The 27,750-nt window shown below is 46.9% G+C and overlaps 1 protein-coding gene across 2 annotated transcripts in view; it reads right to left on the bottom strand.

Annotated features, from left to right (window-relative positions):
* The window catches only part of ARHGEF9 (Cdc42 guanine nucleotide exchange factor 9), a 48,277-nt gene that overhangs the window by 6,561 nt on the left and 13,966 nt on the right, over positions 1-27,750 (bottom strand). For both annotated transcript variants that reach the window (XM_026039083.1, XM_026039082.1), the window contains exons 4-8: positions 27,309-27,541; positions 24,287-24,416; positions 17,734-17,865; positions 6,693-6,936; positions 5,877-5,945 (exon numbers count right to left, since the gene is read on the bottom strand). In XM_026039083.1, the coding sequence (XP_025894868.1) occupies positions 5,877-5,945; positions 6,693-6,936; positions 17,734-17,865; positions 24,287-24,416; positions 27,309-27,541 (808 nt within the window). The remainder of the gene's footprint in view (positions 1-5,876; positions 5,946-6,692; positions 6,937-17,733; positions 17,866-24,286; positions 24,417-27,308; positions 27,542-27,750) is intronic.

The raw sequence follows: 27,750 nt of genomic DNA, 5'->3' as shown, positions 1-27,750 counted from the left end.
CTTCTAATTCCATTTTCTCAAAGCGTCTCTCATCCTTGGATTTACCCTAGGATCCCCGAGCAATATTTCCAATAGGAACGAGTACTGGAAGACCTAGGAACGAGCTATTAATCCCAGGCATCCCACATGGACATGTGCTGACAGACCCAGTTATAATCTAGGACAGCTCCATTAATGCTGCGTTGTGCCAGAGTTAATACAAAACACACAGAGAACACACTTATATTTGCCAGTATACAACCACAAAGCCTTCCCTTACAAGATGTTTATTCTATCCCCAGGCTGTTAAGATTTTATCTCATGCTTTTGTGAACTGTTTCATAGGCTTTTCTTCTAGCTACCCATCGATACATCATGCTGTTCATTAGCCAGGGTTAGGTGGGAGGTAATAAAAGATCAATACCTGCTCCCTGTACCTGGGACTTTCCTAGCAGCAAAAGAAGCTGTGCCACACTGGGAACTTCTCACTTCCCTTTGCTCCCAAAAGCAGCTAGGGCAGCTTGCATCTCTCCAGAAGCATGCTCAAAATTCCCATAAATCCACCCTCCTTATGGATACCATAGCTCAAATGCAATGTGGGGCAGCAGGGAACGCACCTCCAGGACACTAGGCATGGTAAGCTTAAATACTCCTGCAGGAGCGACAAGCCAAAGGAAGACCAAGAAGTGGTTGTGGCTGAACACCCCTTTGTCCTTCTTCAGTACATTTCAACAGAGGATCTCAAAGCACCTCAGCACTGCTCAATCAGTTGTGATCTCAGGTAGAGTTGGCCAACTATTCTGTGCCCGATAGTACTTCTGCTCCCCGACTGCAGAACAAGCTTTTAGAGCAAGAGCTGTAGTGAGGAGCTGGGGATAGGGAATGCTGATAGGACTGCAGGCAGCAGTTCTGATCTGCCTCCTGCCTCCTTGTTTTCACCTGCAAGCTGAGCTGCCCAGCTCAAGTTTTGTCACCCTTGCCCAGCTCAAGAGGAATTCAAGAGATGCACTAGCCATGGCTCCTTAGACAGCAGGGGCATTTACTCAGCAGTTTTGCAGGTACCTGCTGATGAGCACGTGCCTCAGCTCCCTTCTCTAACCACTAGTCTTCCTTCTCCGTTTGGAAAAGGAAGGGAAAAGGGCCAACTGCTCCTTCAGGGGGGACCTTGCAACCTTCAGAAATATGATAGAAGGATGTTCTTTTGTCTTAGCTAATGCACAGCCAAATGCAGTACCTACGAATACTGAGGGAAATTCACCTTCTGTAGTATATTTATCAAGTCGGGTACTGCATCCTGGTGTCATTAAACAAGATGTTAAGATAATGATTCCTCATGTGATAAGCAAAAGCTAAGTGAGGCACGATAGAATAAATGGTAGCAGGGCTTTATCAATCAAAGACAGGTGAAAACTAATTTATCCCATCTCCTCCAGTGCTGAGTACGCTGATAGCAAAGATCACTCCATCTATTTCATCGATACGAAGAGGTCACTTTATCCATCACTATCCTGAAATGCAGCCTCTTCTGGGCTGAAGAAATGCACTGAGCAACACTATTCCCTATCTACAATACCACACTGAGCTGAAACTCCAGAGGAATCTGGGCTGACAGATACACTGAAGTTGTTTTCTCAACATGACATTGGTATCAACACCTAGACCCTTCAAATAAGGGCTTGGGAATTGCTGGAAAAAAAAAAGAGGTCCATTTCACATCTCACCACGAGGAACAAGGAACCCTCTGGAGAAGTTGCTCAGAGGCACGTGCCCATTGAGAAGGCACTAATGCCAATCTCAAACCTCTCATACTCAGGAATTTATTCCCGAGATTTGCTTAGTTTGTTAAGTTGACCAAATTTCAGATGAAACTACTGTTTCCGATCAGGCCAGTAATTACTCCACTGAAAAGCCATCTATCTAGATGATCATCAGTGAGACTAATGGGTGCTTTGATGAGCCCCACATAGTCACTGCATAATCACCACAGTTGTGTTTTGGAGCTTCTGGTTGGGGTCTCTAACTTACAGGTGATGGGATGAATACTAGAATTTCTCTGCATCCATGGGGAAGCAGTACTTCAAACATGGTCAGCTCTATCCTTTCACCTATGCTGTGGGAAGCTTTGTAAAAATGGGGCTAACGACCTTGATGATTATCTGAAAATGCAAATGCTCCCCCTTTGTTTTATAGAGCTTAGTTTATATGTTGCTCAGTCTCTCTCATTCCCCTTGGGCTATGTCTACACGTGAGAATGGGGTGGGGAACCACATCAGGGCCCTGTCAGTCTTGCTAGAGATGAAAACACAGTTGTGTAGGCTTCAGGCCTCAGGAGAAACTACAGGAGGTAACTAGAAACCCTGGTCCCCAGCAAGACCTGTCCTTTCTGGTCAGATAAAGCCAGCAGAGATACCATAGCACTCAGTCATCTTGTCTTCATTTTGCTAGGCAGGTTGACTGTGGGACAGCGTGAACTGCAAGAGGTTTGAGATATCTGAGAGAGGGTGTCGGGGTCAGGGCTTTTACGGGTGATTTAACCACAAGCTCCAGTCATCGGAAGGGAAGAAGTTAGCGGGAAAATGCAGTGACTCAGAGCAAGTTTTACTGGAGGCCCAAGCTGGCTGAAGATTTAACCCCTAAGCATAGCTGGGTGTTCACAGCCAGGCTGAATGACAAAGCTTAGCATCCATCTGAGCCCAAGGCTGGCTTGTGTGGTGATTGAACGTGTGTTTCTCTCCCACCAGGAGTACTCAGACCATCAGCCTGACGACTTGCGTGGGTTGGGGGCATCTCCTTGGGTGGAGCTGCAGCACAGCGCAGATGGACCACGCTGGGCAGAAGGGGATGACCCCTAGCCCGGGTTTGCATTGCTCTCCTGCGAGGGGTGAGCCCTCATCTAGCACTTTATCCTGAGGTCTCTCGTATGACTTGGAGCAGCCATTTCACACCGAACTGGACACACTCACGGGAAGCATTGCTTTGAGATGAGGATCACTTCACTAGGCACTGCACCCTCTGGTTCCTGATAGTTTCTAGGACTGCAGGCAGAAAAGCTTTATGAGCTCAAAGGAGGGAGATGGGCTACGTGCTGTGCTGTGTGGGGACATATGGGGACATAGTTGGGCATCTGGTAAGGGACTGAATGCTTCTGAGGGCTGCAGACACTGAGCACTGCAGCCAAGACTAAAAGTGGCTATTGGATGGACTGAGGCACTAAAGTACTGGAGCCTGGTGTTTCCAGACACTTAGAGATGGAAACTGTACCCTGCATAATCCTGGCTCTACATTAAAGATGGACTGGAGGTCCACCAGGGATCCACTTCCCAGGCAACTTTAGCCTGGTTTGCACTGTTTTAGTCAATTGTAAGTGTAATTTTGGAAGCACAGCCTGATGGGATCTTAATGTCTCGCTTGTCAGTGCGGGCAGTAAAGGTCCTCAGCAGCAGCTGGACTTATCTGCAGAAAAAGTGCACGCTTGATTGTCTGTAGCTTAAAAAAGATCGTGGGGATTTTTGTTGTTTTTGCAAATAAAGCCAAACAAATCTCTTATTTTGCTATTTCTAGGAGACACCAGGCTGAATTCTATTCCAGTTACCACACTGACATTGAAAGAAGGTAAAGGGCTGTAGCCAAGAAACAAACTCTTAAAAAATCAATGCAAATAATAATAATAATAATAATAATAAAAAACATAAACCCCATCCCTTTTCACTATCTGAAGCAAAGGAGCACAGCCAACACAACCCATTCACTTTATGTCTAACAAACTTAAAGAAGGCAGAAAATTGGTTTAATGCTGTCTTAAGGCACCTGGTTTAATATCCTTCCCTTTTGCCCAGTGCAATAAGTAGTGTAAACCCTAGTGCCCTGCTGAGATTCCTCTTGCTCACGGTGACAACCATCTGGCCGGGACCCTGGCACTGCTTGCAGCATTAAGCTTTTCCATTTCATCCCCTTAAAGGCTTTTCTCTCTTCCAAAAGTATTTTGTGGTAGGGAAATTACCACCGTTTCCCATCAAATGGGCGGAGGGTACTGAGCTAATCCAGAAACAACTACAACAGATATCCAGCGGCAGAGGAACGAGGCTCTTCCCTTGTCTGAAGGACTGCTGAGCCCTCAAGGGTAGAGGAACAGTTAAAGCCATCACTCCCTGAAAACCGTGTCCCAGGAACCGCCTCCCGACTCTGTGCAACGCTGTGGGAACTCACACTTCTCATGCACTTCGGAGCAAACGGACCCAACAAAGCGCTCTCCTCTGAGTAATGAAACTTCCCTTCATAAATCTGAGATTTTATGGTCAGAGGAGCCTAGGATCATTCCCTCGCGCCACCACTTCTTCACATCACAGACAGAGAGAGAGAGAGTGAAAGAAAGAGAAAGAGAGAAAATAAGAGAGCCACTGCTGGGTAAGAAATAAGTACAGTTAGGCATATTCCACCTGCCAGGATACACATACAGTGATTTAATTGGGAGCACTGGCAGGCATGCTCAGGCACTTTTGAGCTGTGTCAGTCAGTGATCAAACAGGAAATTATTAATTAATTAATAGCTTAATTAATTAATAACTGAACGGTTAAATAGCAGATAACCATTAAAACCGGCTTTGCTACGGCTGCCATGCAAGCCAGGGTGAGGAACCTCCCAGGTGCCGTAATTGCAGTGACGGCCTCCGTGCTCGGCATGCGAGAGGTGAGGGGCACGTTGGCTCAGCTCATTTCCTGAGCGGAGCCCTTCACTACAGGTCCCTGGTGTAGGAGAGGTGTCCCCAGGCACCTTTTAGGGTGCCTGTCTATCTTGAGCTTAGCAAATCTGGCCAGGAGAGCTCTCACGAGAACATTTCAGAGGACAACATAGGAAGTTAGTAGTGAAAAGACCAATGATGATGGAGAGACACAGCAAACCAATGTGTTTACAGTTGGCCTAGCAAACCACTACTGGGCCAGCAAAGCCAGTAGACAACAAATAGGTGAGGCAGAAAGCAAGGAGCTCCTTCAACTACTGCAAAAATAACCCAAAGCCTGCACAGAATGGGGAAGAACCTGCCCCGGGACTTGCAACCTCCAAGACATGATGAGTTTGTTCAAAACCCATTTAAAGGCCTGGGTGTGCCAAGGTACTTTGGTAACTAGTCAATCTGCCTGCGAGTTTGGGGAATCTTGAAAAATGACCTCCCTGCCTTTCCCTCCATGGTTGCTGTTTCCAAACCTGTAGCTGCAGGAGTTATTGCAGGAGATAACTGGCCTTCCAGCCAGTTGCGACTCGGTTTAATTCCCAGCATGGCATTTAATTGGGCAGGGAAATGCATCTGATGTAAAGAGATATATAACACCTGGACTAGGATGCTTTCTTTCCTAGAGCTGCTGCTACTGTGCGGTCCTTAAAAAGTTATAGGTAGCCCACGGAAACATGGGCCTCCCCTTTCCAAACGCAGGAAAAGGGGGGCATCCCTGATCACCTCCAGCATTTTAACCACCTTCCTTTCTTTGGAGGCGGGAGACTTTGGGTCCGAGCAAAGCCCCCTGCCGCCATCTCCGCACTCACTCCCATTTCAGCCTGAGATAAACCCCGGTGTCTGCTCATCCGTGGGGCGGCGAGCGCTTCCTGCCCCCAGGGACAGCGTCCGGGCACCGGACGGGAGACACCAGATCAAATTCATCTCTGGGAAAAATCCCCCTGGTTTCAACCGCGGCAGACCAGAGGTTAATTTGGCCCACAAGATACATTAAGAAAGGATACAAAGCACAAACGGTGTTTTTTATATATATATATAAAAAAAGAAAAAAAAAAAAGAGAGAAAGGGAGGGGGGAATCGAGGGGAATGCTGGATCCCAGCCCAGCAGGATTCAGCCCAGCCCGCTCCACCCTCACATCACCTGGCACAGGGCATGTTGCCGGTTACCTTTTTGCTTACTGACTTTCCTTACTGTCATTGCCGCTTGCCGCTTTTGATTTTCAGAAATTTCAAAGCCTGCAAGAAGGGAACACGGGTCAGAAGGTTGCTTGCACAGCTGCTCATCCTTCTGGAGCAAGGGAGGGATTTTCTGCCCCCTTTTGCCAGCACAGGACCCTGTCGGTGGCAAAGCCTCTCCAGTGAGCTGCGCGCAGGGAGGTGTTTTACTAACAGCAACTCAACCTTGAAAAGCAAAGGCCTCTTTATAATCTCGCTTGTGCAGGGGTTGCATGAAAAGTAAGATTAGACCCATTATTATTTATACAGCATCATAAATATGCCCAGCGCTCTGCAGCTGAGCCACACAAACTGATTTCAGTTACAGCCAATTTACGGGCTGAGGGGAGGGCAGGGCTGGTAAATCATGGACTTCCCTGCCCTCCTGTCCTGCACAAGACTCGCTTCATCAGAGCAAAAACGACACAACCAGGAGGCTCTGAGGTCTTCCTGCTGAAGCCTTCCCTCTCATGCATGACCCACAGAGGTCCACTGGATCCAGCCTTAAAACTATGGGCAGAATTTGTTTGGGATGGGCAAAAATACCAGGTACCAAATGAGAAATATACCTATTTCATGACATGAAGACCAGCCAAAGACATTTGAAGAATTATGAAACATAATCCCACAGTCCTCCCCTCTTCCCTCACCCCCGCAAAAAAAAACAAAAAAAAAAAAAAAGGAAGGGGAGAAGGGGCTTCTTCAATGGTCGGGGCTAAATTTAATATTACCGTTCATCTCTGTTCAGATTCATTTCAGATTCCTCACCTATCTTTTCATCTTCTTGTACCATCTTCCTCTCTTCTCTGAAAGCTCGGAGCCATCGCAACTTCTCCTCCAGTTTCTTGGCAAAGAATAAGTGCATTTCCTCAGTCTCCTTGTTATGAAGTTTGAAGGCATTCTTCATGCTGACATTGAAGTCATCATCTCTCCCATCCTCTATATCCACCACCTCGTACTTATCCATGTCTATGCGACCTTTGTAATACAGGATATCTCTTCGTATCAGGTCCTGCAGAGAAAAAAAGGAGAGCTGGGCTGATTGTAAGGCACTTAGGGGGCCTGAACTCAATGGAAAGTTCATAGGAGGGTTGAAGAAAACAGACAAGTAACGAAGAAATGTGATCAAATCCTTAACACCTCATCTGCTGTGAACACATTTGCTCTTGGCTAAGTGAATAGGGTCGATTACGGGCATAATAGAAGAAATATAAATCCTCATGCTGCAGGATGTTGCTTGCGGGCATGAAGAAATGCCTCTGAGCACATAACGCACCTCCATGCTTTTCCACGGGTTTCAGACGTTCTTATGAAGCACATGCTGTGACCCCTGGTCCACCAGACCAGAAACTAGAAAGTATGGGTCCAGTTGGGCTCCTGTGCTGCAAAAGAGGCAGTGTAGAAGGGCAAAACTTGGGAAATCAGCTTGTGTGTTTGCCTGGAAGCACAAACTTGCTCGTGGTTTAAATGAAACATGTTCATCCTCAGCTGCTTCCCAAGGTGATGGCGCTGGTGCCCTGTATCCCCTGCCAACCATGGAGGATGCTCATGGTATCTGGGACACAGCGTTCGCTGGAGGTAGCACTGAATAGTGCCAGGAGCTCTGTTGAACCACTCCTCATTCTGGTTGCCTCCTTCATAGTTATTTTGGCCAGTTCCATCAAATTTTGTGCAGCATACACATTTTAAAACCCAAATTTTGTAAGAAACCAGGAAGAACCCCTTTCAAGACCCACTCTCCTAACCCAATATTTGGCTGTATGAAAATCACCTAACTTAAATACCTTTTGCTTTGTTAAGAATGCCATAAAGATAAATGTCAGGTCAAAGGATTCATTTAAGAGGAAAAATAGAACAAAGGCACAGCATTCAGTTACTCGAGCAAGATGTAAGAGGGAGGGGTTTTTTTTTAAGATCAGCAGGAAGGAATATTTAAAACAAAACACTAATTTCAGAAAAAGCACATTGTACATCACGATTTTTCAGCAAATTTCCTCATGGGTCTGTCAGGCTTTGAATTGCAATGCAGTCCAAAACAGAGGAAAAGGATTTTTCAAGCTCATTATGTAATTAAAAAGCCCTTTCCAGACGGTGCTAACTTGCAAATTGTTTCTTTCCTCTCTCTCTGCCCCCAAACAGCAGAGTACTGAGAAAAGGCTGCAAAAATCACACTAAATTTGTTCAATGAAATCAATACCAAGCATTGTGCTTAAGTTTCAGTCTTGTATGAGTCCTTAGAAATAGCATTTCTCTTTATCACAGTCTCCAAAATTCTGAACAACAAACATTAGTGGCAGAAAAAAAGAAAGAGATGTGCTTGTTCCATTAGCTCTGCTGAGAGATCTTCCTCCCCCAGAGGATGACACGGACTCACGGCTTAGGAAAACTTCCAGACCAGCCCTAGAAGAGCCTGGCCTTGCGACAGAGGGAGGTGAAGTGGGATCAGCTGCTCCTCTTTGCACCATGCTGATGATTATACTGAGATTTGGCCTTAAAGGTAGGAGGAGAATAAATAAGCGCAATCCATCTAATCTGCTTCTGGAAACACAGCCCTCAGTGCCGTCGTTTTATTCTTGAACCTATTAAATGCATTTTTTTCACTCTCTATCTCTCCAATTTGCATTTAGAAACCACCACGGGTTATTTTTAACTAGGTACCACTAGCAAATAGCTAAGGACAGGCTTAGCAGCTTCACCCAAAGATTAAAAAAACACAATGCTCCATAAAGGTCCAGGACGTTATCCAGGTGCAGGTTGGTGCTCCACACTATCACAGGGGCCTCCAGCTACCATGAGAGAAGGACCCATTGTCCCCCACCTAGTAACTGCAAATTCCTGCCCCTCCAGCCCAGCTTTTTATAGGATCCTTGGCTTTTTGTGCTGTGAGGGAGCACACAAACATCAGAGCTCACTAAGAGGCAAAACTTTGATACCCACGGCATGGGAAGCATCATAAGCATTTAATCCATGGCTATTTGGTCAAAAATGCTCCTGCAGCTCTTGAAGTATAATATATATTATTTAGCTTGCCACTGAGGCAGGGCACCTTCAAATGTGCATCTGAATGTTGCCTTCCTGTGCACCTGCTTTTACTAAAGGGTAAGAAGCTACATGAGACAGGCACCAAACAAGGCCAGAGCTCTGTTTCATGGAAATTCCCGTGCTTGTGGGTAAGAAAGCCAAAATTTGGGGGAAACTTTCGGAATGGGAGCATTGCTGTTTTGCACAGTCAGTGCCAGAGCCTGCAAAGAAACCCACGGTGCTGCTGCAACGTGAACCCTGATGTTCCCGACCCTGTTTTTTGTTGGACACAGGACTATCCTCCCTCTCTTCCAGCACATGAACTGCCTCAAGCAAACACATACAAGGTAGAGGAAAGCAGATGTGGCTGAGGATGGAAAGACTTTAAGTGCTGCATATGAGAGGGTCAAAGCAAATATACGTAAAATGGAGACTTGCTGGATGTATAAATTGCCATAAGGAGCTTAAGGGAGGGTAGAACCCACAGCTGGAACAACGGGCTGCTACTATTCCTGATTATCCCAGGCAAACCACGCTAGGGAACTAGGAAGAAATTACTGAGCTATGTTTAGTGAGGATGAGGACCCAGCTGGATCATGCTGCCTCCTTCTAGCTGTTCTATTAACGTTTTATTTTTTGGGTTTAAACAGATGAAGTACAAGAAAAAGTACAAAGGGAAAAACCCTCAGGGGAGAGGCTGGAGGTGCTCTACCTTGAGAAAACATGGATGAAGAGGAACATGCTACTGCTATTACTATATCTGTAAAATTTTGTAAAGCCAGTGGTTATTCTCCATCTTGATTGTAGCTTCACTTAATTTACCATAAGAGAGGATTAGATAGTTGGCAACAAAACAAAACAAAATAAAACAAAAACCTGTCAGGCTATAAGGACATTTAAGCACCACAACAGCCCAAACAGGAAAGTCTTGGAGATTTCCTTGGAGAAATTTGATGGGAGGACAAAGCAAAGTTTTGACGTGTTACGTAAACCTGCCACAACTCGACTGGCTGCAGTTGCCTCTCTGGAGGGTCAGACAGCAGCGCTGGTGCCCAGGGGGTGGCTGTGTTCAAACCGACAGACCTGTGCGGATCACCCGCCCGGACCATTTTCTCCTTCTCTGACATCAATGTCCCCAGCTCACCGTGCCCTCGTTGAGGGCACTTCCACTAGGTGGGCTTAAAAACAATCCCATTTATGATCGCTCTCAGGAAAGCAAGACTTTAAATGGGAAATATCCAGCCTGCCGATCTGTGGCAATGAATTATCCCCCTACCTTCCGTATCATTGGGCTGGATTTAGTTATCTGATAAAGGTCTGTATCTATAAATCAGACCTGTCAATAAATCTTACCATTAAGGTAACTTTTACTCTCCCTGTCCTTCTGCGTCCCTTTCTCCTGTTGCCCTTCAGCTTTAATTAACCAGCTGCTTTGGGCTGTGAGCATCCCAGGCTGGGCGCTGCCTTTGCCCTGCACGACTCAGACCCTCCCGCGCTGCTGCAGGGCAAATATTAATCCTGAGAGGGACAATCTGGTGCAAAATGACTCCAGAATTAGAATGGGATGCAGGAGTGGGGCACTTGCCTTTGCCGCACTAGGCTGGTTTGCAGCAGCTCTTGGGCTTCTCGCAGTTGAGATCCCAGCAAACTGGGAGGTGGAGGGGGATGCGGCAGCTCCCTGACCTCTCCCCGCAGCAGCCCAGACTCTAGAGGCAACCTGGCCTAATGCATGTGCCAAATAATTTACACCTGGTCCCTCTGCAGGTCTCCAGTTGGTCCCTTGCGCATTCCAAAAGCTCCTCCTTTATATTTCTTTGGGCATGACGTGCAAGGAGAGACTGTGAGGGCTTATGCAAGGGTTATGATTTTAGGATGGCCCATTTTTCCAAGTGCCATGTTTTACTCTATGCTAGGACACACTCTGCTTCCCATGTGCAAAGCAAGTCATCTGTAAAACACAAGCACAGAGCGAGCCATTTGCAGCCCTGACTCATTAGATCTCTTTTATGAGCTGAGGATACAGAAGATGTTGCCCTCTGAATAATCTGTAACAAGCTTCTCATTGCACCTGGATGTTATCAAACCCTCTTATCACCAAAACCTTGCACAGCCCGAAGATAGCTCCAAAATGACCTAGGAAGGAAATGTTATGCCCTCTGCATACAGGATACAGTCAGATCTTGCGAGCTCTGCTCCCAAAGCACTGGCTTGGCTGCACGGTGTCGTATGACTTGCAACTCCTCCATGTGTCCTCCCCCACATCTACGAGGAAATAATGTTATTTGCTTATTTTACAAGGCAATTGTGAGCTGTAATTAAGTAGTCTGTGGAAGACCCATTGAAAGCCTAAGGTGGCCTGAGTGCTGCTGGAGGTAACACCTACCTGGTGACTCTTCCTCTATGGATGGTCGGCTCCATCACCAGCAAAAACCTACAGAATATCAATGACATCTCGGAGGTATTTTCCTCTTGCACGGAGCGTGGGTTACAGTGCAAAGCTACCTGAGGGTTGTCAGGGGGTTTCTCCCCCTCATACTCCTTAACTTGAGGACCTGCATGATTTGGGGAACTTCACTAGTAAAGCAACAGCCCTTGCAGGCACTCTTGGGGCTCATAGCATTACCCAGGCAGATTTGGGTAACAGAGAGCTGGGACTTGCCCTGAAGAACTAGCACCTGAAACAGAACATGGGCAAGGTGGCAAGGCAGCAAGGTGTTCGCTGCCGCAGCAGATTGTTTTTGCCTAGTGGGTGACAGGTTCTTCAGCTACCAAAGGGAAATGGGGATTCCAGGATGAGGCTGAAGAAAGAGATCCTGCACAATTGGAAACTCAGGGATTTGGCCAATAGTTGATGTTACACTGAAATTGGGAAAGACTAAACCAGGGTCTGCAACAGCTACACCCAAAGCCTACCCACACTTTGGAAAACTCTGAGCTGGCCCCTGATTCACTGTGGGTCTCAGACCCATCCCTGGGAATGTCTAGTTGACCTGGGCAGTGATTGAAGGGCAGATAGTAAGGCAAGCAGAGGGAGTGCGCTGAATTTCTCAATTCACTCCTGAAATTTGTTCTAATTTTCCTGCCTGCCTGCTCTCCATCTTCACTCTGCCCAGCCTGCCGTGAGCAATGAGAGCATGGCACGCTGCCACTTTGCCATGTCTTTGGGTATCTTTAGTCATAAGGGCTTTCAACACTCCTTGTTTTTTTTTTAAAAAAAGATTCAGTGCCTACATTTGCAAAATTCAGTTCATCTTACAGGAGCCCTTTGAAAAAAGTGTTCCAGCCTGCTTTTCATGAACACTGAGAACATCATTTTCCATGGAGTTTGTTCAAGAAGCCACCCTGGGCAAACTTTCTAGATGGGGAGGGAGCCTTGGCCGCTCAGGTCTCCCCAGTGGCCTCCTACACTGGCCCCAACTGTTTGCTGGAGGTTGCCCCAGGGCTGCCGTGCCACGGTGGGCACTGCAATCCCTCCCTGCGCAAGGACAGCTGTGCCAGGGAGGCCAGCAGAGTCCTGCCGAATTAGGCAGAATTAGGTGGGAAGGAGCCACTCGATTCATCCCTGCCCGTGCCGCGAAGCCGCAGCGTGGGCTCGGCCTGCAGGAGCATGGGAGATGCGGAAACACTGTTTTCACCCAGCGTATTTCTGAGAACATCGGTGGCGTTTAGATGCCTTGTTCCACCCCATGCCCCATCACTTATATCTGCAGTGGGAGGGCAAAGGAGGAGCGCATTTCCAAGAACTAATGAATTGGAGACTTGATAGGAGACCTTGCTGCTGATGAAGCTGTTTGCTTTTCTGCTCTCCTTGTGGTGTTCTCAGGCTCCAAAGATTGTCCCAGGAAAAGGACATCGGGAAGAGGGAGGGATGGACTGGCAGCTTTTGAGGTTCTGCTTGTGGGCCAAGATCACCAGCAGGTACATGCAGCCTTGCAGAGCGCCCAGTGAGCATCTGCGCTAACTGTGAAGGGCCTGCTTCATTTCCTTGAATCTGCCAGGTCTGAAAACTAAAAAATACCCTTTCTACAACACTTCTTAATATCTATTCTGCCTGTTGACAGAATACCACTATCTGACACTGCCAGCCAAGCAAAGTGACAGAGATGAATGAGACAGCACGAACAAATCAGCAGGGCTAGGGCAGTGGCACTAACGCTCCTCCAAAATTTGATTTTATACTTTGCCCTGCGCCTCCCATCAGGGCATCCTCTGCAAGGCAAGTTTCCTTTGGTCGTCTTCAAGCTCATCTTGTGTCATCTCCCAAGAAGGAGTAGCAAAACAGGCCGCTTGCAAGCGCGAGCCCCAACCGAGCCTCTCCCGAGCCCAGGGCACACAGATCAGCCCAGGTCTCCCACCTTATTCCAGCCTGGATCCAGGCCTGAACCAATGCATGAGTCTTCTGGAGATTATCGGGAGGAAAAGGCAAGACGTGGGGACATGGGAGAAGTCCAACTGTGCTCCTTGTGCGTGGAAAAGCAACTTGAAGGAACAGCAATGGTGCTGCCTTCTGTTTGCAAACAAGATTTCAGGATGAACTTATGAGACCTAGATAGTCTTCAATAAAAGCAAGGCCTGCAGTTTAGTGCAAAGATTACCTCCGAGTTTTTACTGAGTTGAGACGGGAACTAGATCTTCTTGCACCAAGAGGGCTCTGCAATGTCTCTTTTAAATCTTCCTGCTTGGAAGCCTCAACTGCAATGGAGTTTGATAGGATTATTTTATTTACTTTTATTTTATTTACTTTTATTTACTTTTATTTTATTTTATTTTATTTTATTTTATTTTATTTTATTTTATTTTATTTTATTTTATTTTATTTTATCTTCTACAGCAAGGCTATTTCTGACTGAATGTCTGGCTCTTGCTATTAAACTGCTCTCATTCTGCTGCTCATCTGACCTGCTTTGCTCGGAGAGCTCAAGGGAAGGCAGCAATAGCAATAAACTGCAAGCTGGAGCTTACGTTGCATCTCGATTGCAAGAGATGCAGAAAAAGTGCAAATTAAAACTAAACGCGGTCACCGATCTTCCTGCATTGTCAGAAAACACAGAGCACAGAGCCCCGTTAAAGCTGGTTCCATCACTGGCAAAAGAAATGCCTAAGTTGCTGCGGAAACGTTGGTAACTCTTCCTACTTCACACCACTCTCACCCTAGTGCCATGGCCTCTTGAGCTCATGGGAGAAACCCAAATCCACGTCCAGAGGAGAAACAGGAACATCTTCATCTTCTATGGTAGGTACCTCGAGCATCCCCCAACATGACGGACTTTGGTGATGATTAACACTGCATGTCACAGCCCAGGGGGTTAAGCACTGTGATCTGCAAATTTAAAAGCACCTCTGTGGCAAACCCTCAAAATCAGGGTGATGAGAAAAGCAGGTGCTGGGCCTTTAAGGCCAGCATCATTGAGGACTGACTTCATTTCTTGGTAATTACAATTAGCATGCTGGAATATGTATTCGTCTTTCCTGATTACAGACATATGGCAAGCCAAAGAGCGGCCAGTCCTTGCTTCCTACACAGTTTATTCCCTTCTTCCTTTCCAAAAGGGATTTTTGCATTATAGAAACGAACTCTCCTCTAAAGGACCACTTTGTCCCCATATACACAGCACCCCCCCAGCCTCTGGTTCAGGAAATACAAACAGAAAAACATTAGGAGTGTTTTAATGTTAATCTAATAGCCTGAAGTTAGCTGGCTTTGCAAAGAACATCTTAATCACGAATTTTGCCTATTTCTCAACCATGAACCATAGACAGCCGAGCTGACCCATCCTCCCTTGTCCCCACAGGTCCTGGAAATGCTCTGCAGTACCTACCTATAGCCCTCAGTATTGCAGTACCCAGTCTGCTGAGCACTGAAACGGCTGACACAGCCATTTCATCTGGCTGAAATCCTCCCGTCTTTGCACCCGACAACAATTCGGTGGCAATATTAGGAAGCAGCCAGTCCTGCCTCCCCTGGCAAAACTTGAGCCAAAGAGACTGATTTGCAAATTCACAAACACTTTTCCACACAAGTTGCTCTGCAAGATGCACTTCCAAAGCAGAGAGGAGTTTATTTGGAAAAAAATGTTAAGTGCTGCTGAAAGCAGATAGTGGGATATTAGAGAAATACTGGTGCACCCAGTAAGCCCTATTCCTTAGCCCAGCAGGGCCACACTACTTCCACGTAGGTTTTGCCACATCGAGACTGCTTGTTTCATCACCTGCTGCAGAGGAACCTGGCAGTCTATGCAATGCAACCTGCAGGGTGACAAGTTTTGTAGACAACTGAGTTCAAAGGGAAGGACCAGGAAAAACAGCATCCAAAACTGCTGCGGAGCTTATGAAAGCAAACCGCATCTATCCCATCAGGAGCAGATGTATCTGTGTCTGCCAGCTGGATCTGCCAAACCACAGAATCCGTATGCATCACTGGGGGCTTCCAGAGCACAGAGCTCTTCCAGATGCTAACTCAGACCCTGAGACAGCAGATAACAAAGGTGAGGGTGATGTGCAGATAAACCACAGCGGAGCTTTGGAGGACTGGGAAATTTTGTTGGAAATATACTCTTATCAGCCTAGGGCCTCTCAAGACACCTCGCATGCTTTCACCAAAGTAAAATGCTTGTGATATATTTAAGTACAGAATTTGCTTTTGTTCCTTATTTCTATTAAAAAGGTCTTTTGGGCCTCCCAAAAATGGTAAAAAATAACCATTATAATTCAATAATACAGGTATTCTCAAAATGACTGTGTCATGATTAAGCATGTGTCACACCTACTAATTTACCATTCAGCTCATATTATCTAAAGAATACCCACAAACACAAAAGATTATCTAAAAAGGGAGATTTACTGGGATGCGCCTTCCTAAGCCGTACCAAAGTTCAAACTTCTTTTGTTCAGGGTTCACCGACTAAATGAAGCTCATGCAAAACACAGGTCAGGTCCTCTGGGAATGTTCTCACCATCCAGAAGAGATGCATCTTGCTGGGTGGTTGCTTGTTAGGATCCATAGCAGGAAAGGGTCGGGACAGGAGTCAGGGGAAATGCTATGGGAAAGTGCTGCTGTGGTGTCTTTTCACCTCTTGCAGCTTCTTTTTCCCTCCCACCCTACTACTCTGAAAATTGAAAGAAAAAAAAGCAATTTGACATTGGTATTGCAGATGCAGGAGACACTGCAACTTGGTGTGGCTGCTGTGTCCAGGCCATGAAGTTTAACCACCCAGTGTCCCACAACCCTACAGCTCAGCGTGGAGTCCCACAAGGCTCTCAGCTAGCAGCAGAAGAGCTCATCACATCTGCACCATGGAGACCATCTCCCTATGGCACCGTGTCTCCAAGACAGAGCTAAAAACTACAGGATGTTCCCAGGGAAGACACCTGCTGCGTGACATCAGCACACACACAACGCTGTTGGAATACAGAAGAGTAGAGGCCAGTGTCACCTCAACTGCTCTCGCATACCGATGCTGCCTTCGAGTCCCCAGCAGGCTGCTGTGACTCGCTCAGTGCTCTCCGTCCATACCGATGACCACGGAAATCCCAGCCCCATCCTTCCTGGAAGCTGAAGCACGGCTGCAGACCGCTCTGAATCAGCCCCAACTGACTGCTTATGAATTGGAAATTCAGGGTTGTGATCAAAGTTTAGGAGGTCAAGATTAAAATTAAACCCAGATGCTTATTTCCAGGCTCATCTTGACAGCTCTCAGAACCTCTGACTTGGTTCTTTTTTCCATTTTTTTCCCCCAGAGCAGTGAAAGATGTAACAGGGACAGAAAGGAGGGAAACAACCAAGCACGCACATTCCAGAAGGCAAAGCTTCAGCCAGCCGTGACTCAGGGGAAGGAGAGCCACCCACGGGACCGCAGCGGCCCCGGCTCCCGCCCGCGGCATCGGTGAGTCAGGAGCCACCCCCTTGCTCGCCCACGCGCCGTCCCGCCGCGCCAGGGCATCCCTCGGGGCCGCGCACCCACGCCGGCCTCGCGCTGCCCTCCCACCGCGGCGAGAGCCCTCAGGAACGCGGCCCAGCGCCTCCAGGCTCCTGCTCGCGCTCAAGGCCACTACGGGGATTCCCTCCATCCCAGTATCTGTCGGGAAAATGCCAACGCGTCCAAGTGTGTCAGGAGACTGAGGCACCCAGGTCTTATGAGCACTGATGTGTGCTTGAAAGGGGTGAGATGATGCATGGGGATTGCTTTAGTGAGGCTGTGTCAATGCGGTGGCAGGAGCCTCCTTGCAAGGGGTGACAATGCTGCTCAGCACCATCGCTCCCAACCACTGCCGATATTGGACTGTGGAAGGACAGGTGCTCTTGACCATCTCTCTGCATCCTCCTGATGGGTTGCATTGCAGAGGTCAACCTGTAAGCTAAAACTGTGGCTACCTAAACACGAGGCTTCAAACACATCCCCTGGCACAAATCACGTTGCTATTCCTTCAAGACGCAGCAATTTTCATTTTAATGCCGTAATCGAGCCCTCTGCGGACATGCCAGGCTCTGCAGACCGTACAGAAATACCAGGGCTGGCTGATTCCAGATCATGTGCTGCTGCGAAAGCCCTGAAGGAGAAGCAAGGCAACGAGCCAAATGAAGGGGCACATGAGAAAAGAGCAAGGCATGAACCGAACTAATGGCTCAGTACTTTTAGGATTTGCATTGCCCTTCCTCAGTGCTACCCATGTCCTCTTCTGCATGGGTGGGAAATGACCACGTTGTCCTAAAAATACTCCAGAATGGGAAGGCTGCAGCTTGCCTGCAGCGTGTCCTTAGCAGTGCCGGTTTCTCCCTGAATGTCCTTACCTTCTTGCAGAGAACCATCTGGTGATCGAAGAGAAAGAAAACGCGCTGCTGGTTCCGTCCATAAGGCTGGTAAATCCAGGACATCTCCCCTGTGTAGATCAACTCAGAGCTGCGGTCCAAGATATCGTCTCCCTAGAGGGCACAGAGAACAAAGCAGGGTGAATCACTGCTCCCCACTCGCAGTGAATACTGGGCTAGCTAGGGAGGAGTGGGAATTAAATGTCACTTTAAACCTCCTACATGTCCCCAAGCTGCCCCACCTGAGCAGAAACCAGACCATCCCCATGAGCTGCCTGGCCCTTCTAGCCCGTCTCGTGGCACCCAGCTCTCCAGCTGCAGGAGGGATGGGAATGGCCGCAGTCTTGCCGTGATGCCTCAAAGCACATCCTCGAAGCAATTCCCTCTTCTACCACACCAGGACAGCGAATGCCCCTGGGGACCCCGACATTAGAGCTGCACAACTCAAGTCCCTGACTAAGCATCTCAGGACATCCCAGCCATGAACAATCAAAGTCAAATGAAGTAGGATATCAACTTTCCCTCCCTCGAGGCTGTGCAAACTAATCCTTCCAGACTGCTGCCTCCCTTCCCTCTCTTCCAAGCAAACAGATCTGCTTCTCTTGTAGGTCGTTAGAGCTCCCCATCTCTGGGGAGCTGTCAGGACCACCCCAGTTGACCAGCAGCAGCCAATCCCAGCAGCAGCAAGGCTCCCCAGCAGCCTGCCAGGATGCCCTCGCCCCAGCTCTGCCTCTGGCTAATGCTTATTTTCCTGCTTATTTTCCTCTCCTCTTTTTTTTTTTTTTTTTTTTTTTAAGGATTCATGAGCAGATGGTCTTGGAAACACAGCTCGCTCTCTCCCACTCTCAGAGAGAACAAATGCAGTCACCCTCCACTAATTGGGATGAGCTGGACTTTCTTAAAAGTTAATTAAAATCTATTTATTAAAAGTGGGTGAATTCGCCACCACCTGCCCCGTGGGCATCTCTGTGCATCTCTGCAACGCTGCAGAAGAACCTCAGCCGCAGCGTAAGGAGCAGGATGGGGGAGCCCAGGAGGGAAAGCTTTTCCTTTTGGCTCCCAAACTAATATAGATCTGGTTCTGCTGCTGAGTGAGAGCCAATTCTAGGACAAGGCCACTCCGAAATCTCGGCAGACAGCACGGAAGGCTTCAGCCAGCTACGGGGGACATCTGGAGAGACGGGCTTTTCTGGTACCGCTTAGGCCTGCAGGTGCCAAAGGAACCAAGCACCAACCTGCCTTCTAATTTCGTGGTTTGGATTTCAAGCTGCTGCTCAGGTAAATGTGTAATTAACCTCTCAGCATCGATCACAAATGAATGCCTGAGCCCCTGGGCTCGATGACAACAGCCACTTCGCTAAGTTGCTGCATCGTCATGCTGCAGCAGAGGCTTTGCAATGGCCTCAGCGAGGTGCCTGTCACGCCCCTCTCTTGGGGGCTGATGCTCTTGGGGTCTGATCCCAGTCTTTTCAGAAACTGGGTCCTGCTAAGACAGCTCAGGTATAATCAAGCCTTGCACAAGGAAGCAAACAGATGGGCTCCAGAAGTCGCAGGCCAGCCTGACTAACCACGAGCTTATGTGGAGAAGATTCATACCAGCCTATGGATGGGAGCTCTTATGAGGAGAGGCTGTCTGCTAAAAATAGAACGCCAGCTCTGTGCTTTACTCCTGTGGTTGCATCTAAAGCCTGAGGACACACAGAGGACTCTGTAAACACTTCTACTTGATTAGCCAAATCCAGACTGTGTAGTCCCTGCAAGCAATATGAAGGGGGGAAAAATGATAGGATTTGTATTGCATTTTTTATGCTGTGAGAACTATTTATACATACAGTCTATTGGCTAGAAATAGATGGTTCCCAATGCCACGTTTGCAAATTTGGACATATATATTGCAGAGAGCTTTAGATTTGCATACAGCTGGCCAGCCTTCAGTCCCCAAGAGCAGTGCTCTCCAAGGCCCTGCCTGCTCCTAAACCCTCGGCTGCTGCGATAATTCTGCCTCGGCTGCGCTGCCAGAGCCTCTTAGAGCAGATGTCATGAGCCTTGAAAGGAGGTTTTTGGTCAACACAATTACACCACCTCTCCAAATGGCCAAACATCTGCAAGCAACCTCCAGAGAGGCTAGACCTCCTCTAGCTTTCTGTAAGTTGAGAGAAACACTATTAGCGAAGGGGATGGATTTCCAGTAGTTCTGCACTATCAGAGGTCTTGCACTGTGGCAGAGACCTCTTTCTTCTGCCCAGTTGCCCAATTGCCCATGTGGGGTGCAGTAATGGGAGCAGTAGCTCCCCCTCGGGCTCACCAGCACCGCAGGTCCTGGGGCCAGACCCCAACGCGGTGGCAGGGGTCAGCCCTGCTGCTCTGCAGAGATGCAGATCAGCCACTGTGCGGCCAGGGAGCACTGCGGGAAGGGACCCAAGGGTTGAGCAGCATCCCTAAGGAAAAGCCCTTGGGGGAAGCAGCAGAATGAGGGCAAACACTTCCCCGTGAGCTGCAGCGAGCTAAACCACTACTCCTTCCCCATGGGAGCAAGATGTTACCTGGGTGGCTGCAACTGAAGGCTTGGAAATCGCCACTCGTTGGACGCAGGCACCCAAGCCCAGCACCCAGCACGGCTTCTGCCACCGCGGCCGGGCACAAACCCCCCGTGCCTCGTTAGCATTCAGCAAGCAGGGCGCTCTGCTGCCTGCCGTGGCTGCTCTTTAATTAGGGACTGACAGGCTGATTAGCACCCCGGGCTACGGAAAGATCAGAAAAAAAGGAAAGCAAGAGAAATGCTGTCCTTTTAATCAGGCTCATTTTCGATACCTTCTGTGGCTGGGAAAAAAATAAAATAAGAAAGGAGCCATTGCAGCCCCTGATGTGATCTTTCCCAGGAGGATTTCTCATCAGACCATCCTCACTTTGAAAACACTACACTGGTCACATGCATCATCCTTTCTTTCTTTCTTTTTCTTGGTTTTTTTTTTTTTTTTCTCATGTCATTTTGGGATTTAACAGCATAATATTAGGCTGAAGCCAACTATTAAGCATTACATAATTAAGGGCACTGAGGCTGGTTTTAAAGGACCTGTAAATAACAAGAAGGGGAAGAAATTTAAAAGGGCAGTGTTCGTTATCTTTCTCAAACATACACATATATTTTGCCCTTCATGTGAATTCAGTACTCTCAAAACCTGGCAAATTGGCAACCCAAGGGACTCAGTGATGGAAATATCTAGAAATCTACATAAAGCAATGCCGTTTGTTTAAAGCTTTGGAGGAGCAGCTTAAGCTTTCCCCATGGCTGATGAGCTGGGCTCTCCCCTGTGTCAGCATCCCCTCAACTGGCCCAGGGTCCTGCAGCGATGCCCATCCCGTGGATGGCCACCATAGGCAAAGAGTGCTGGCCACTTTGCCTCCCTCCTCCAGGCCATCTTGGGCTGAACGGGAGGACAGTGGATTCTGATCCAGGGGAGACTTTGCTCTGAGGTGGCTCCAACTAACCTTGTGTGCCAGCTTGGCCACTAAATGTCACTGCTTTGATCTGAGGGTAGGCAACCATGGACGAGGGGACAATGCAGAGTGAAGGAACACACAGGCTGGACACCAAGAACCACTCCACAACAAGGAGAGCTCCTGGAGCTTGGGAGGTCCCTGCGGGAGGTGGTGAAAATCCTCTCCTCTGAGCCACGAGCAACCGCAGGGAACTGGGGGCAGGCAGGGCCAGCACCTCTCCAGGGCTCTTTACATCTTGGAAATTCAGGTTGCAAAAGCAAGAAAAAAAATGAGTCACACGTGGCATCAGTCCAAGCCAGGCTTTTCAGTCAGGACCACGTTCCTGCAAGCTCTGCAGGACCTGCACTTCAAAGCGATTGGGATCATGTCTGATTTACGGCAGCCAGAGCGCTCAGCATCTTCCCTTCAGATTTTGCTCAGTCATGACTCGCACAAGGCTGCCAAAATTGCCAGTAATTCCTCAGACTTCATGCCCTGGCTGCCACAGCAGCTATCAGCTACTGCTACAGTCAGGCCACCCTTACGTGGTCCCATTTGCAATACAAACCATCTTTCTATCTTATTTTATTTTCAGGTCACTATTAAGTATGCATCCCAAATAACATCCTCTCCTTATGAGTGTATCTGTAGACATACTCTATTTCCTGGCCTTGAATATTCACAAATATCTCAAATATTCACTCACTAAACACTATTTTTGCTTGGTTTGAATTCTTCCCTTTTTAAAAATTTTTTTATGATCTCATTGGAAAACACAGATAAATTTAGAAATTAAAACACAATTTCCAAGCAGAAAGGCAAAAACGATAGCCTAGAGATATGGAAGGAAAACATAGAAACATTTCAACAAAATTAAACATTTCCCCTTGGTCTTCTCTTGAAATAGCCTAAGTAATGCAACAGGCTGTGGCAAACCATTAGGTGGAAAATAGGGATCCTCTCTAGCTGGTTTTATGAAGCTTGTACTCCAGGTGCTCGGCTCAGCCGAGTGGTATTTTGGAGGCTAGCAGCTTGGACTTGCAAGGCCAAAGACTCTCTGCACAGATCTAGGGCAGATTTAAGTATCTGGCCTCGCTTTTGATCTCTCCAACTCTCTTTTTTTTTCAATTTAATTTAGTTAACTTGCGAGTATTTTTCCCCCCTCATCTTCCTGGCCATTACACGGACATCTGTGATGCAGGGGCTGGATTTGAGGATTCAGAGGTTACTTCGGAGGCAAAAATCAAGCAGCAAAATCCTCTGCTGGATCAGCTCGCATAATCTAGCGTTCTTACCACAAGCCTATGATTCTTCCTGATCCATAATACAGAAGTAAAAATGGCAAGAAAGCTGCTTTCCTTTGAAGGGGGGCAGGATCTGATTCCCATCGGAGCTCTGCAGTAGCAACAGCAGTGTCTGTTGTGTGATGGAAAGCAGGACATTGCTGCAATAACGTGTTTAAAATATGGAGAAGTAACTGGGGGAAAAAAAAACCCAAACCCTGAAAGCAGGATTTGGAAGTAGGATTTGGCAGGTTCCTAAGGGCAGGATGGGAATAAAGAATGGGTACAGCTAAGCAGGAATGAATTATTAAGGATAAGTAAAAATGAATCAACTGTGCTAATGGAAGTGAAAAAGAAACTACTATACCATAGATCCTATATGGAGGTCACCTTGGCCTTCCACTCACACATGAATATTAATTGACTTGGAATTGATCTGTCCTTAATCTAGATTTATTCATCTCAGTGACGGTCCTGGCGTTTCTTACAAAGGACCCCCAGCCGCTCATCACGCAGAGCGCAGCGAAGGCTCAACATAGACCTGATGGCCCTCGTGCCACCTTGGGAGCCGTTTTCTCCTTCCGAAAACGAGTCTGTGTGTCAGGATCAGAGCGTGCTTTCTTCCCGGTGAGCAACAATAAAACAATCAGGGAAACCATCTGCGTTCCCTGCTCTATCCGTCACTCAGAATACAAGAACCAACGATCGCCGCGTTTATGCACTTTATCCAGAGAGCCAAAGCTTAATGTCACCCTCCTGAGAGCAATATAACTAATAAAACACATTTGGAAGGAGATGCACCTGCCTTTCTCCTCCTCCAAGCCTTCCTACATCTATTCTTGGTAAAAGAAAAAAACTATTAAAAGTTTAACAATCGGCCCTATACATTCATTTTCATAGTTTGGTCCCATTGACTTTAATGTTGAGTTATTCCAGACCTTCATAACTGTAAAGAGAAGGGAAGTCATTCCACTGCTATATGAATCTACTTGCTAAACACATGGCTTGATTTAAAATAGAAGGGGATTTGCAGAAATCAGACTTTGGTTCAATTCAAAATCCCTACTTACAAGTCACATCCATACACCAATTTAAAAATTCAGGGAGGAAAAGAAAAGGAGAACAAAAGTGTGTTTTGGACTAAAAAATAAACAAAACAAAATAGCACAGCAGACTAGAGGCCTCGTAGTGAGGCTGCTGACTTTGCCTTGCCTTTACTTCTCAGTTCATTGATCATACCATGACTAAAGGCTTGGTTCAAAAACCTCTTTATATGACTACTCACTTTAAATGTGTAAATAGCTTTGCTAGCTTCAGCTTAATATTTTGGCTTCTAACCATAAAGCCATCACCAGGAGAGTTTTCCCCACTGTCTTAAGCTGTCACAGTTCCCATGGTTTTCTGCTACCTCTTTCTATAAGAGGTACCTGACAAATACCTGCCCAGAGGTTGATTCAGATGTCACAATACGACGACACTGCAATCACCAGACTTACTCCAAATTTGTATCAGGGAAATGAGAAATTGAGCTTAAACAACCTTCAGAGCACCACTAGTGTTCTACATCTTAAACACCATCCCCAAGATCAATGGTCAATATGTCATCATCTCTGTTCTAAGCTTAATCCTGATGCTGGGATATTCTCCAACACATACCCCACGCAGGTCATGTGAAACAAGTTACATCTTCTAGGATGATTCATAAAAAGTGCATCGAATTTACTTTTTTTGCAGGCCTATAGCAGCAAAGGAGGACACAGTGGGTACGTTACCTCCCAGTCCAGGACAGAGGCCTGCCACTGCGCTATCTTGTCGATGTTCTCCAGCCTCCTCTTCCGCTCGTTGATCTGTTGAGTCACATTCCTCATGACTGCGAGTGCGGCAGCCACATACCTGTAGTCACTGTCAAACACAGAAAGGAGAATGTGACCATGAGCCTGAGATGCACTGGAGATGTACAGGAGTCTATCCTTAGCAATGATGTCATCTCACCACCTTTTACATGGAAATGCAGGCAGGATTGCCTGCCACTTGCTCCTCTGATGTTGTATCTTTTCCACCAGCAATAACCTTCCTCATTATCCCAAAAGGTCAGTTGCTTAAAACTGAAGCTGTGTGTGTGTATGGCACACAAGTGGGCCAAGTCCTTGGTTTCCATCAGGAGAGTCCAACTCAGTTTGGTCTGGCTTCTACTAGTATAGCCTATAGAACTTCAGGGGTATCAAGGCCTCATCTTAGTCTACTCTTGTAGACTACTTAAGAGTAGACTCTTAGTCTATTCTTGTATGGCCAAGCCACAGGCTTCCCTGGCCCCACTGTCTGCCTACATTTGCCAGCGTAGCTAGAAGGGCAGAAGAACCAGCCACTACAGTGAAATCTCACACCCCCAATACACTCTGCCCAGCTTGACCACAAGGAACCAATAAAACCACCAATGGAAACACTACTAGTAAATGATCTCACAGTCTTTAAGATGTTAGGTCCCTTCCAAACCATAAGGTGATTCCAGTAGTATCACCAAGCATTTATCCTGTGGCATTTGCTCTCACTCACTGCAGACTTCAGGTGAGCAAATCAAAGTAATTCTCTCTTTTTTTTTTTTTTTCACCCCAGACAGGCGTGTGAGTCTAATAACACAGAGTGAAAATAGTTTCCTGCCAGAGCCAGCGAAGATGATGATCAGTCTTTTCAAAAAGTGATGCTGAAATCAATGTTATTGATTTCCACCCCGTGCTTGCTTTTCCATTCCAAAGAACCTTAATGTTCATTTCAATTGGAAAGACAGACAGGGCCCGCTGCCGTAATGCCACCATAATTTATTGTTAACTTAAGGGTTGATATTGACTGCTGACTAATGAGAAAAAGTGAGCTATTGGGCAGCTGCTGGGGGAATGGCTTCATTGATTATTGCTAAGGATTGCACTGGTGACCGTTAAAACAGGGGTGAACTAGAGTGAATCCCTGCATCCATTTCCCCATGTTATACAGAAACAATATTAAATAATCGTAATGCAACATACAACTAAATATTATCTGCTATTTGTCCATCCTTTTTTGGATGAAATCTTGAGATCCTTTCTCAGATTTTAATCATACCTTATGTCCAATTCAAGTTGAGGTTAAAAAAATCAAATAAACTACAAATTCAAAAAAAAAAATAGGGCTAGTCTTAAAAAAGAAAACATCAAGGTAATAGAGATTGGGATATCTGGCTTATAAACAATGATGCACAATGAAGAAACAGAGGACTCTGTGCTATGCTGGAGACACATTCATCTGACCTTTGCAATATCCATGAGATCAGGACGGTTCTGCAGAGGTAGGGAAAGGTGTAGGGCTTAGAGAGTCACCAATAACCCCCTTGGCAGCTCTGCCCATGCCAGCCATGGTGGCACCCATGGGTGGAGTCTCCACCATCCCGCCTCCCACGGGCATGCAGCTCTTGCCTCAACACCTGCAGAGGGGACACTGGGGACGCTAGCAAGCTGCACTTACGACCTTCAGATATTTAATTTATATTACGCTGCTGTGAGTCTTCAGGAGGTGAACAGATGTGGCTTTGTGAAAAATTCAAATGAGCCCCTCCCAAAACAATGAGCAATTCAGCGGAGTGGGGCTGTGAAAAACACCCCCCGGTCGCCTCCGCACCGAGCGGGCCGCTGCCAGTCATGCTGGCTTTATCTTGGCAATGCTAATTCATTAATTCTCATGTTCTGGCTGAAGAGAAATCCCATGTTTTCTTTCACACAGTAATGAAGCAGGAGCTGGGACTGAACCTCTTGTGTTCCTAGCTCATGTCTGTGGCTGAGCTGGCGAAAACTTAGAAGAAAAGTAATAGAAGCAAAGCATTTTGGCCCGTGATTTAATAGTAGGATAGTATTAACTATGAAATTAAGGTAAATTAATTGTTTGTCAATTATATTTGGGATGCAATGACTTCTTCCTAGTGCTCAATCACAATGCAAGCCTGGGCTCTTGCCAATAAGAATGCACCCTCAGGAGAGGGTGATCAGATTCCTGCTCTCAGCTCTGCTGTCTGAACTGGTACAGAGAGGATGCAGAGGTGGAAAAAAAGAGAAAAAGAATATAATGTCCTATCTCAGATGATGCTAACACACTTGCTTTCATCTTGGTCCTTTCTGAGTTATGTCTTAATCTGTAAATGGTTCATTTGATTTTTTTTTTCAAAATGGCATTGTCTGCATTCTCATCTTAATCTGAGTGCCTAATACTTACTCTAGCCTGTGATGGGCTGGTAGGGAAATTAAGCCACAAAAATTTGGGATCCTAGAGCTGGTTTCAAGTGCCCTTATGATCCTATGAGCCACCTCCAGGTTTTATTTGGCCATGCAGTGAAGAGAGAAATAGAATCAGAAATTTCTGAAATATTTATGGTCTTTTTCTTTCTCTGAACCATCTTCCTTTGAGTGGGTTTTAGTAGAAGAAAACAAATTGGCAGGGCAGAGGAAAATCTGTTCTTTCAGATTTTTTTGTTTTAGAAGAAATGATTTCCTAGGTCTTGATCTACACCAGGTCAGCGAATCAGGTTGATGGCCCTCACCATAAGCAAAAGAGATCCTGGAAGTTTTAGGAAATTGAAATTAAATTGTCAGGTGCCCCTCAGAACCAAATATAATGGCAAAAGCATCAATGGAGTTAAACAAAATTCAAAAATCTCCCCAAATCTAAGCGTTTTCATCTTGGGAGTTACGGGCCATGCCCAACTGCTGGGCATGGGGCAACAGAAAGAAGCAGTGAGCAAAACTGCCTGGGAGAAGCCGAGCGTTGCAGTACCTGTGGTCCTGTGCCGTGTACTTCAGCAACTCTGCTAGCTGCAAGGGGTATTTGCAGATCTTCTGCACCGGCGTCAGAAGGAAACCATCTATGGCAATATCAATCATCTGCTGCAACAGACGGCACGCTTCGAAGAAATGCTGGTACCTGCCATCCTTCATCAGCTTGGAAAGCTCCATGCAGGCATCCAAGTGATTGTTACAGTACTCCGAATAGATCCAGAACCCGTCTTGCTGTGGGAGACAGGAGGAGGGATGCACACAGAGAGGAGCACACGTCAGACAAGCATGGCCAACATGCAACCATCTGTTGTGGGACCTGTTCTGCGGGGTCGACTTGGCCGACCCTGTGTAGATTTGCCTATGGTTATATGGCCACAAAACACCCAAGGTGGAAAAAAAGTCCCAAGAGAAACACATTGGCCCATATGTGCCCAGCCATC

Source organism: Nothoprocta perdicaria, unplaced genomic scaffold (genome assembly GCF_003342845.1).
Source record: "Nothoprocta perdicaria isolate Ctin4 unplaced genomic scaffold, notPer1 scaffold_22, whole genome shotgun sequence".
Classification (NCBI taxonomy): domain Eukaryota; kingdom Metazoa; phylum Chordata; class Aves; order Tinamiformes; family Tinamidae; genus Nothoprocta; species Nothoprocta perdicaria.
The sequence above is the reverse complement of the archived record's forward strand: the minus strand, read 5'-3'. Positions and strand labels throughout refer to the sequence as shown.